This window comes from Stegodyphus dumicola, chromosome 3, assembly GCF_044657685.1.
Source record: "Stegodyphus dumicola isolate Sdum_Otavi_A_Nest chromosome 3, ASM4465768v1".
NCBI classification, from domain to species: Eukaryota; Metazoa; Arthropoda; class Arachnida; order Araneae; family Eresidae; genus Stegodyphus; species Stegodyphus dumicola.
The window spans coordinates 41,277,120-41,289,662 of NC_140770.1; the positions used below are offsets into that span (position 1 = coordinate 41,277,120).

The 12,543-nt window shown below is 30.4% G+C and overlaps 1 protein-coding gene across 2 annotated transcripts in view; it reads right to left on the reverse strand.

Moving 5' to 3' along the window:
• The window catches only part of LOC118203107 (NPC intracellular cholesterol transporter 1-like), a 67,540-nt gene extending 61,365 nt beyond the window's left edge, over window positions 1–6,175 (reverse strand). The window contains exons 1-2 of one of the 2 annotated variants that reach the window (XM_035375351.2): window positions 5,875–6,175; window positions 1,918–2,092 (exon numbers count right to left, since the gene is read on the reverse strand). In XM_035375351.2, coding sequence (XP_035231242.1) covers window positions 1,918–2,092; window positions 5,875–5,922 — 223 coding nt within the window. In that variant the 5' untranslated portion in view covers window positions 5,923–6,175. The remainder of the gene's footprint in view (window positions 1–1,917; window positions 2,093–5,874) is intronic. The other variant, XM_035375350.2, reaches the window with a different exon arrangement.
• Between the last annotated feature and the right edge of the window lie 6,368 nt (window positions 6,176–12,543).

Below are 12,543 nucleotides of genomic sequence, written 5' to 3' on the forward strand. Positions count from 1 at the left end.
GAGTGTACTAAAACTAATAATTAATTCGATTCTAACACATTATTAATCAGTCAGGTTTTTAAAACATTCCTACATTGAATAACAGTGTGTTAATGCATACAATTACATGTGTTAATGCAAAATGATCACTTTTACACATATTTTCTAATAAAACTCTGTAATATAGATACTTCTTGTGTCCTCAGTGAAAAAAATTGCTTCTGCAAAATAATTTGTGATAAATAAAAAAATTTAAAAAAAAAAAAAAAAAAAAAACCTACAATCAAATATTGGCTCTCTGTATAAATTTAGTAAAAGAAGGTAGTCTTCTGTTATCGGGACCAGATTCAGAAATGTATGTATGCATGTGTTTATATATATATATGTGTGTATCTGTGTGTGTACATACATACACATACATATGTAATTACATATAATATATGCATACACGAACACATACATCCATACATACATTTCTGAAGCCGGTTCTGATAACAGAAGAGTACCCAGCAAAAAGTAATAAGCAACTTAGTAACATAAATATTTAAATGGGACATTTAAATGCTAATCGCTAATATTAACCACTGTTATATTCTTTTGAATAAAAATTTTGACATTTTAGCTATTTTACGATTTTAAAAGGTTATTCATAAAGAAACACAAATGTAATAACAGAAGATGCAGATAAGGTTCATAAATGCCAAACAGATAGCATGAAAAACATAAAGCTTACATGCCTACCTAATTCATCTGACATAACCAAGATCTAATTTATTTTTGGCTTTTTCATTAATTAAGCTTTTGATCAAATCTATTTTCACTTCCTAACCACACTTAAAACAAACTGTTCTTATACTTTCTTTTCCCCCTCATTCCTTTTTTTTAACATTTGCCAAGTTGACTAAATTTCAAACTTAATATTTTATTTTTGATTAAAATTTACTTGTGTATCAGTTCAAAAAGTCAAAATGAAATTTATAACTAGTAAAATTCAACCTTTAATTTCAAATAAAAAAGGGAAAGGGTTAGTGCATTGTGAAAGACAAATGCCTTGCCTTTTCAGGAATTTGATCAGTTTAATAATTGAAAAAATAACATCCAAGAGTCTACTTCAATAGATGGATAATTATTGTAATCTACCTCCCATATATGCAGCAGTTCTGTTTAGAATTCATGTCAAATTCTGACAGGATCTAGTAGATTAATTATAACAAAATTTATGACATTTATCTAACTAAAATGAGGATTTCTGTTAACAACTGACCTTTGTTTACAATGGATAAGAGGACATAATTGAGGAGACAAATTTTATCAAATTTAAAATTTTAAGCTTTAGTAGATCTCATAAATTTATTACAACTGGAAATAATTTCATGTAAAAAGTCCTATTCCTATCTTACGTAAATTTTTTTAAGTTTTGGAATAAATAAAATTTAATTTAAATTAAAAATAACAAGTTTTCAAGTACAGTTTACATTTTGAGATTAGTAGAAAAAAAAATCAAGGTTTTTTTTTTTTTTTTTTTTTCAAGTATTTCTTAGTTTCTAGTGCTTTAGGTATAACTGCTTGTATGAAAAATTGCAGCAAAGAATTAAATGCTTGTGGTACCATATTTCAGTTCATAAACCAATAACAAATAAAAACTTTATGTAATTTTGATATGCATTCTTTTTCCAAAAAGGTGTCATATAACATACACTATTATAAGATATTATGAAACTATATTATAAGATATTATGAAATATTATAATATATTATGAAACTTAGCATCATCTGCAAGAGTGTCATTAATCAGCAGGAAACATAGGCTCTTTTACGTAAAAATGACAATCTTCCTTCTTCTTCGAGTACTTTGAATTTCGGTATTTCTGAAATAGTTCACAAATGTATAATTCCATTATTATTAAATCTTCAAGTATAAGATTTTAATTAACATACCATAAACAAAATCTGGGCACAGATTTTTCAGAAGCTGAAATGATGAAATATTCATTTCCTCAATAAAATCAGGTTCTAAAGGTTTTGGAGGACCATTATAAACACAGGGAGCTTCTCCAAATTCTCCCATGCAACGGTTATGCATAACACAATGTCCATCTTCTCTTTGTGCAGTCTGAAAGTAAGAGATATGTGAATGCATGGTATATTTTATGAGAAGGAAAAATTCTGCTTCTCTTCAGCTTATTTATTTTACATTAAATTTTATTAATATAGTTTAAAAAAATAACTTCAGTATGTTTCAATAGAAACTATCTGACAGATTTGTACTATCCCTCTGATGAAGGAAATTAGCCTGGTAACACATATGCTTAAAATCTGTTGAAATATTTTATAAGCACCACTAGTTATGTACCAAATAAATCTTTAGGAAAATGGTGTATTTTATTACTTGACAATCACAAATTAATATAACATATTAAAGTCAGATGATAATTATTATTTACGATATTTTAGTCAAATTTCTTAGTTCTGTTAAGATATTGAAATGATAAGAAACTTTGAACTTAATGCATCTCCACTATTGCAAATAAAAATATTTAACAACAATGAAACAATACTTTACATTTCTTGAAATGTATTAATACAGCTTTAAAAAGTACAACATTCTGCACTGATAAAACTTTGAAAAGATTGGGAAACTTATTTTGAAATCAGAAGTGCAAAATATAATGACTTTAAAAATATTTTTTAGATCATAAATAAGAAGCTTTAAAAACCGATGTGGTGAGTTTACAGAGTATAGTTTAATATAAGACATATATTTTCTAATAGTATTAATAAAATACTTTTAATCATAAAATTGCAACTTTGAAATTAAGGAACATGTAGTTTTCAATTTAGAGGCAGAAATTGTAAAATATATAAAATTATATAAATTTAATACATAAGCAGTAGTTTAAATATCTGATAACTATTCATAGTTCTATATATTTTAATTTCAATTTTTATATGAAAATATTTTCTGTTATATAATGAGAGTAAAACAATTTATTAACATTTCATAGTCAACCACATGTTCAGCGCTGCAACATTAATTAATTCAAGGACTTACTCATATTCAATTATTTGAAATATTTTGTGCTTAAAAAAATTCAAAGCTATATTTTTGGTACTTAGGAGTTGAAAAATTAAGCTCCATATCATTGCATGTATATTTTTGCATTATTTTGCAATCATAAAATCTTACACAAATGGTTAAAAATAAATAATTATCTACTTGCATGACAATTTAAAATAAATAAGCAAAATCATTTCATATTCTTTTAAGTAAAAAAATATATTAAAAAAAAAGAAGAATCTTTGCAATAAAATTTACAGTAAAGAAAACTTGGAAACATATGTTTCTACAGAAAGAATTAAAACTGATTTTCTTGGTCTTTTTACTGATAATAATACACTTCTATAAACTACGAATAATAAATTAAAAAGGCCCATTTAAATATAACATGTTGATGCGGGAAAAAATTACTTTTGATATAATAAACATGGTTGGAAAACAGCATCATATTTATGGCTTCATAAAAATGTATTAAATACAATTTTTTATTCTAAATTGAATTTTAAATCTTGTCCCCTAAAAATCGGAATTTACAATTATATTTAATGGTTGGAATACCGTGTGCTATATTTAATCGTGTTTGTGCATTAAATGTAGTAGTTATGAATACGAATTTTCAATTTCATTGCAAATGTAGCATCTAACCTTCATAAATATTTTACGCTAGAGATTAAACAAAGAGATATACACTTTGGGAAATCTCCACATTTTTTTATTTTATTATTTATTTATTAATTTGATTTTCAAATATGAGCTATTTCTGAACTTAGTTACATTGCTTTAAAAATTAACTTAATTACTCTTCTGTTATTGGAACCAGATTCAGAAAGATACGTACGGGTGTATTTCATATATATATATATATGTATGTATGAATGTGTATAATACACAATAAATACACATGAGTATGAACACACACATTTCTGAATCTGGTCCCGATAACAGAAGACCCTTCAAATATTTAAATTGCCTGAAATCAATAATTTTCTATTAAGCAAAAGTCTTATGAAAGGCATGATTCAAGGCAGAATACATTTAAAACACTCAAAGGAAATAAATACTATAACATATAATGAGACTCAATGTAATTGAAATATTTTATACTAAAAATTTTTATACCGAGATTTTCATATGTAAACAGTTTAATTGTTCAATTATTATAAAACAGAAAAAAGTGCGATTGAAACATACATATGACTAATAAATAACAAAATTTTAATTGCATATGAAATATATGAAAAACCATATACTCTTACAAAGTGACAACTATATTATAAATGAATAGCAGTAATATTTTTATTTGTAAAATTGTTTATTATGCTACAATGATCTGCTTTGTAAATTCATTCATTTAAAAAGAAAAGATATATGTTCATGGCTGTTTTAAAAAATATTCAGAATATTTTTTGGTGCAATATCCAAATAATAAAACAGCATACATTTTTAAAATTATGCTGACCTGAAATGAACAAAATATTTGATATTTATATAGAATACTTTTTGGTATTTCCAATATATATTAATAATTCTGTTTACATTAACTAATTTTCCCATAAATACTTATATACATGATATGGTAATAAGAGAAAACATTCCTTTGACTAGAAGAAAATGCATCCATTAACAGCAAATACATTTTTCATCATTTCAGAAATATATAATGTACAGCAGCATGTGAAATGAGGAATAAAATAATAAACAAACAATTTTATGATTGCTATGTTTATTATTTTATTATAAAAAACATAACAATCAGAAAGCAAGTAGAAGTAATTATAAACATATAATTACTTCCATTAGTTATATGTTTATTTAAAGTGTATTATTCCTCATTCCCTCAGTAGCTTATAAAAGTGTATTATTATCAATTTATAAAAGTGTTTATTATTTGTTATTCTCGATTATCTTTTAAAATAAAATTCTTTTTTTTTTATAAACCATTACCTAATGATCTTCCTAATAGTTTTAATTTTACATATATAACTCAAATATTACTGATTTTCTTTTAACTGCTACAGGAATCGTACAGTAAAATATATTATTATATATTTTACAGACACACTGCCAGTTTTTTTATCAAATGAAATTTTCAAAAAAGTTTCTGATTTTCTAAAATGCTCCATGAAAATTTCTAAAAAAAAGGAACAATGTGAAAAACTTTTTTTATTCTTTTTGCTGACACTACACTTTGAATAAAATATATATCACTAAGCAATTCCATATTGTGTGACAAATTCATGCTAAATATATGATGAATGTTTCATTTTTATCAAATATATGAACAATTTAAAATTACTGTATGATTAAAAATTTAAAGAGTTTTTCAAAACTTTAATCATGATTTATTTTCTTCTTGCGATGTTCGTAAGGCAATTATTAACGGTTTCTTGAAGAGTTAACTCCCCGGAAGTTCTCAAAAGTAATCAACTTTGAAAATTCGTATTCATAACTACTACATTTAATGCACAAACACGATTAAATATAGCACACGGTATTCAAACCATTAAATATAATTGTAAATTCCGATTTTTCTTATAAGCGCTCCACATAAAATAACTATATTTCAAAATTATTTTCGTACATCATTCCTGAATTAGTCAGGCGTATTTTCCGAAGTATGAGATTCAAAAATTAAAACAATTTTCCCTACAGAACAGCAACATAACAAAATATAAAAATTTGTTTTCAAAATTCGCTCCACAATAAATGGACATAAACCCCTCGCATAATTGGCTCACATATCTGCCGCACATGATTTCGAGTCTCAAGGGGATGGAGAATCGGCCTCGGAAAAAGCCTCATTTATTCTATATGTATACATAAAAAAAAGCATTTACCTGCAAGGAAATCTGAGGTAAAATTGCAACTATTGTTAAAAAAATCATCTCCTATGTGAAACAGTGCATAAAAAATTAAAAATACACTTTTTCAAGCGGCATAAGCGAAGAGCATCGAATTCTTTCGCCTACATCAAAAGGAGAAAGTAAACAAACTCCACAGCCACTCGCAATGCTCCGGTCTTGCGCGCATGTTCCCTTTCCGCAATCTGTTCACCTCAGCTCGTGACACGCTTTGCGCGCAGATCGTGACCTTATGGATCGTATGCTTACTCCGCTACTATCAAGCAATTACGTTAACACATTTAAGAAATCGTAGGGCAATTCACAACTTCCTTTTTCATTTCTACAGTGATTGTCTCGGCCATACAGTTAAGGGAGAAAATAGATGATTGCAGACAAACTAGTTTCCGTCCAGATTATTATCGGTCTATATAGTTTGATTGAATGCCATATAGAGGAAAGATGAAGAATCATCGTATCACAAGGCGGAAATATTGTTAAAGAAATTTCAATGCCAAACAGCATATACTTTTGCTTTTCCCAAAAATTTGAGGAAGCTCAATATTAAAAATAAACTACAGATTTTAAGTTTTAACCATTGTTCGGTTTGTTTGTATGTTGTATTATAGGAATAATTTACTTTTTATAAGAACTATCATTTTATGTATGGATTTTCTATTTTTTTTATTTATGTTTCGGTCACGTCTATTTTTATTAGTCCAAAGAGACTTTGTTCCTGAAGGACTATTGTTTTCGTTTTGCATTGTAGCAATCTTGCTTTTAAGCACGAAGAAAGGAGATGCACCGTGATCTCAAAGTAGATACAATTCAAGATTATATTCAAAAACTTGCCAGAAATTTCTTCTATTCAGTTTTCACTCATCCTAACAACTGCATCAACTCTGTTAGATGTTCTCCATTTCTCAGAGAAAAGCACAAATATCCATCTGACATTCTCCATCCTTAAGATTTTTTACTTATACTAGATTCTTCAGTTCACTGCTTTGGACCTTCAACCAGACACTCACCTTTTTCGTCGACTGATGGCGGCCACCTGTCATTTACTTTCGTCTTTAGGTTTTACTTATGTTCTTTACGTGATATAGAGTAAAAGGAGGCGCTGCTTTCTGAAACTCAAATTCACTATATGTTCTTAGTAGTAGAAAGGAGATGAGGACTTTCGCGAACGCCGTTTCCTCCAGTTCACGAGGCTTGGTAAGTTACAGAGAAATTCTTTCGTTTTGCGATTTTGGCTTGAATCACTATAAATGTCCGTTTCACTTTTCAAACTGTTGCCACCAAATGTTAGAGTCCTGCATTATATTTGAAGAAATTAAATACTGAAAAATCTGCATAAATGTATGTATATTTCTTGCGTTGTGATGAAACAACGGCATATAGAGCCATCGAATTTTGAATGACGTAATCCTACTGCGAATGTGGGCATGTGGAAGCTCGAATTTGAAATTTGGAATTTGTTTTATTATCGATTTCATATTTTGTAAAACTTTAAGGAATTTTTTAGTAACAAACTCAACGATTTGAAAGCGAGCAATGGCAACAATCTACGGGAAAGAAAAAAAAACCTTTTTATCTCCGGGAAATTTTAAAGATAGGCTTATTTTAAAATTATTTTGCGAAATTGCTATTGAACTGAAATTTATGGTTTAGGTGCGAAGAACATGATATTTAATAAATAAAGGTAACACACAAAACGGTAAAAAAACGTTCCCTTTGGACCCAATTTAAAATCTGAAACCTTCTTTTTTTTTTTTTTTTTTTAAATTGATTCAAACATACAACGAATCTTAACGCGTCAGAGATTTTGCTTTATACTTCAGTTCTTGACTATGTGATCATTAAGAGAGTGCAAAACGAAATTACTTAAAACTAACGGGTCTAGGAAAAGAAAATCGCCTGTTATTTAATACAATAATCCTTTTCCTTACACTTAAATTATACTGCGGCTTTCATGTAATTATTTTGTTTATTTGTCTCTCATGGTGATTTTATCCTCTTTGAAAAATATTGTTTATGAAAAATTAAAGGTGTTGCAATAAAATCTAATCTTTTAAGGAAAAATGAGGAACAAGATGGAGAATAAAATGTCCTTTTCTACAAAAATGCAAAATTATAAAAAAATAACAACAAAACAAATTTAATATCGTTGTGAAAAATTGTATCTTTCAAATAGTTCCAAACGTAAGTTATTATTTTGTTTATATTTTATTTTATCTTTGAATAATGCCTGCTGAATTTCATTTTTGACATATTTGTAACTGTGCGATTTTTTAGTAGTTAGGCTCTGGCAACAGTAAAATATTGCTAAGTCTGTTCTATTCTTTTTTAAGTGTCGTTTATGCTGTGTTTTTGAGTTATAAGAAGAAAAGGCATCTTTTTGTGATATTTAAAGATGCACATATTGAGTTTCGACGTGCTTACGTCTAATAAATGTGTTTTATCAAAACAACTTGGAGTTTTAATGAATCGTTATTGACTTTAAAGTATTTTTGAGAGGCAATTATTTGTCAACTGGCGTCCGCAAAAAAGGATTGGAACTGCAACTAAAAGTAAGCAATTTGTTTTCATTATTTTTGAGTATAGAAGCTTTAAAACTAGCACGTAAGCAGCATTGTAGAGTATTTTCTAAATCGTGTAATGAATTTGATCAAAGAAAAAATAATTTAAGTAACGAAGAAAAAATTTTAGAATTAAGGGTTATTCAAGAGAAATCAAAATTAATGAATTCAGTTGAAAACGATTTTAAGCAAGAGCTATTTAAACAAGTTATAGATGAAAAAATTATCGAAAAAGAGGTTGATGAGTCAGAATCATATTTAGATAGATGGACAAAGTTAGAATATAAAATGAATAAATTACTACAAGTGTCAGAACAGAAAACTTCCGATTTACATATAGGATGTCTGTCGATTTCGCAATTTCCTAATACAATGTTAAATTATCCCAAGATAAAATTACCAAGATTTAATGGTGATTTAAATAATTGGCTTAATTTTTGGGGACAATGACTTATCTCTCAAAAGACTGAATTCTACATTGAAGAAATTAAAAGCTTGTAGAGGTATTTTTGGACATTATAGGTATTTATTAAATTAGGTATTTTTGGAAAAGCCGGAAAGAGGAAAAATTAGCAACCGCCTTCGCCAGGAATCGAACCACGGACCTCTGGAATACGGGCCCAGCGTGCAGAACCACTACACCACGAAGGCACGCTAGGAAAGTGGGAGAGATACCTTATATACTTACCCTTTTAAAGGGTGATTGGGGTTTTTAGGCGACCGAATCGCCAAACCCTGGGTGTGGAGAGTCATAATCCACAACCCTTTTAGTTCGGGCGCCACGGTAAAGACATTAGGTATTTTTGGAAAATACCGGAAAGATGAAAAATTAGCAACCGTCTTTGCCGGGAATCGAACCGCGGACCTCTGGACTACCGGCCGCCCATCGTGCAGAACCACTACACCACAAAGGCACGTTAGGAGAGCGGGAGAGATACCTTATAAGCTGATGGCTTATATGAAGACTACGGAAATATATTTCAGGATTGGTTGAAAGAAGGTACCATTGAGTGAAAAAGATGTTTTTTGTCATTATCTTCCTCACAGGCATATTTTTAAAGAAAACAGTACGGCACGAATCCGACCAGTATTTGATGCTTCAGCAAGAGAAAAGGGCTCACCCAGTCTCAATGAATGTTTAGAGAAGGGCCCAAACCTCATAGAACGGATTCCTTCCACTTTTACTAGATTTAGTTTAGACAAAGTAGGTGTCGCTGCAGATAGTCGAAAAGTCTTTCTCCAAATAAGCCTTTATCCAATTGATAGAAATTTCCTAAGATTCCTGTATGTAAAAGCAACAATGACTTGAACATTTATCGTCACTTTAGAGTTGTGTTCGGAGTTTCTAACTCACTTTAGAGTTGTGTTCGGAGATTTTTCAGCAGTTCCTTCCTCCTTGGAGATGTTATTCAGCATCATTTACAGACAGTTCTAACCCAATGCGTAGAAGGACAGTCCATTTATCCAAAAGAAATTATACAGAAACTTCTTAATAGTTTCTACGTTGACAATTGTGTCACGAGTGTGAAAGATGAATCTGAAACGAACTTTTATAACAGTGGCTTCAGAAGTAGTGTCAGAAAGACAGTTTGATTTGAGAAGATGGGAAAATACATATTCTTCAAGACTTTTTCTTACTTCTGCAAATGTTCTTGGATTAACATGGAACGAAATGAGAGATACCCTCCAAGTGAATATATCCAGTTTCGAGAATCTGTGCACTGAGAAAATAACGAAAAGAACTATTTTAGCTGCTGCTCACAGAATTTTCGATCCTTTGGGAATTGCTTGTCCAATAACCTTAATTCCCAAACTTCTTTTGAAACATTTATAGAAAGCAAACACCAGCTGGGAAGTCTGAAAACATCCAGCAGGAAGTAGATGCAGATACAAAGAAAGAATTTTTTAAATGGATGAAAGATGTACCTTTTTTGTCTAAAGTTGAAGTCCCAAGATCGATCAAATTTGGGAAAAGTAAATGATAAGCATTCTTTACATGTGTTTTGTGTCTCAAAGTTAATTTTTAAATTAATGTCTTTTTACAATTTTACTGTCTTTATTTATTGGCTTTTTACAAAATTTTAAACGATATTAAAATGTTTATGTCTTCAAAATAAAAAATTATTAGAACTAACATTTTTTATGTGTATACTGTATGTTGTCGCCAACAAAGTCTGCTTGACGAGATTTGCGCCGGTGAAACGGAAACGTACCCGGTGTTTTTGTTCTATTTCTTTGCTATATAAAAAAAATAATTTAACCTTACTTTAGTATTTTATACTCATAGTAAATGTATTTATTTACATTTGCCTGCCATCTTAAAAAACAACGTTTTCAACAAAAAAATTAATCCATTATTTTTAACGATATTTATTTTTTTAAAGTTTCGAATACTTTACTATGCGCAAAATACGTGAAAACAGCGTTTTTCAAGGTGGCTGACGACTGTAAAAAACCACGCCAACAATTGCGCCAAAGTAAATCGACCCCAAATCCGTTCATCCGTCTAGCAAAGTAGCACCGAAATGTTTTCAGTTCTTGGCACACAGAAAGAACGGCCCACCAACGCCCGAGCGGTAAAGTCGCTGAACACTGGTAGTTCGGTCCGAGGTTCGAATCCCGCGAACCGGCTGGCTGATGGGTGTTTTCGTGGTTTTCCCCATGTGTAACGTGTATACGAACCAGTTTCCCTTATAAAGTCCTCCACGAAGGCATCCCTCCCCTTAGGCAGGTAGCCCTAGTGTGCTTTGTCATAGTTAAATACATCAAACACAGGCACACAGAAAGGGGTGGAAAATCTTCAGCTGTTCCCGGGAACTGAAAACCCTACCTACGACTTTGACAGCCATTAGGACCCATTTGAACATTTCTTTTACTGTTGGCATTTGCAGCCACAAAAACACGCCTGTTTTTTGATGAAATTTTACATTTGTAAGATGCTGCAGTAAGAAAAGTATCGACAGCAATTTAGATAAGCAGAGAGCAAATGCGACGTATCCAAGATGAAATGCTCGTACAGAATAAACGGGTTATAGTCCGAATTATTCCCTATTGGTTGTGAAAAATTTCAATTTCCAAATTTGAAATTATTAGTGGCTAAAGAGTTATGTAAGCATCGGCGTCATGAGTATTATGCAAGAATAATATGAGACAGATTAATTTTGAAATGAATCAGTTTATAGAGATTTGCTATAAGCAATTAATCTTTTTATTACAGAAAGGGGAAGTAACCACATTAAAAATAAAGCTAAAGGTATTATTGCAAAATAAAAATAAAAATTTTTTATTTACATATTTTTATCTTATATATACTAATTTAATTATAATTATCTATTAATTATTAACAGTTATGCTTGTTTACTTTTTCTTATTTCATTAGTAAAATATTTCCTTTTAGGATTAATTAATTATCTTCAGTTATTTGAAGGGCAGTTATATGAATGTGATGGTGAGGCCAAAATGTTTGAGACGCATTGAGAAAGGGAATTAGAAAAATTTACCTACAGATGCAATCGCATATGTTTGCAGGCGGCCTGTAAATCCTACGCTGGCTAGATTGGATAATGTTTAATGACGTTGGCGTTTGTAAACGTATAATGTCTGTGCGGCAAGGAAGCACTCAGAATGCACGGCGAGCCGAAATCCCCGCGAGAGATTGCTGGCAGGGAATTAAGGGTTAGGAGACTCTCGGTTCGATCCCTAGGGTGTTCTCCCTCAGAAATCCAAACTGGCGCTAATGTTTACCCGTTAGTTAGGTGCAGCAATTATCCCAACCACCAACTGTACTACAGAGGTGCAGGTCTAGCTACTGTAACTGCAAATCACTTCTTTGCATAATCGGCTCCAAGCATGGTAGCATGGTTACTAAGGTAGCCGCCTAAAAGCGATGAATTTCGTAGGTCACAAGCTAAGCTGCTTTTATGAGAATAATTAAATATAAATGCATTTCGCCCTGAACTATTCATTCGTTTAATGTGTATGGAACGTCGACTGTTACTGATAGCCTAGTTAGCCAAAAATGCTGGAGCTGGAGTAAATTCCCTGGCTGAAGCTGGGAAATGTGTAAACATGATTATTTATGCATTGT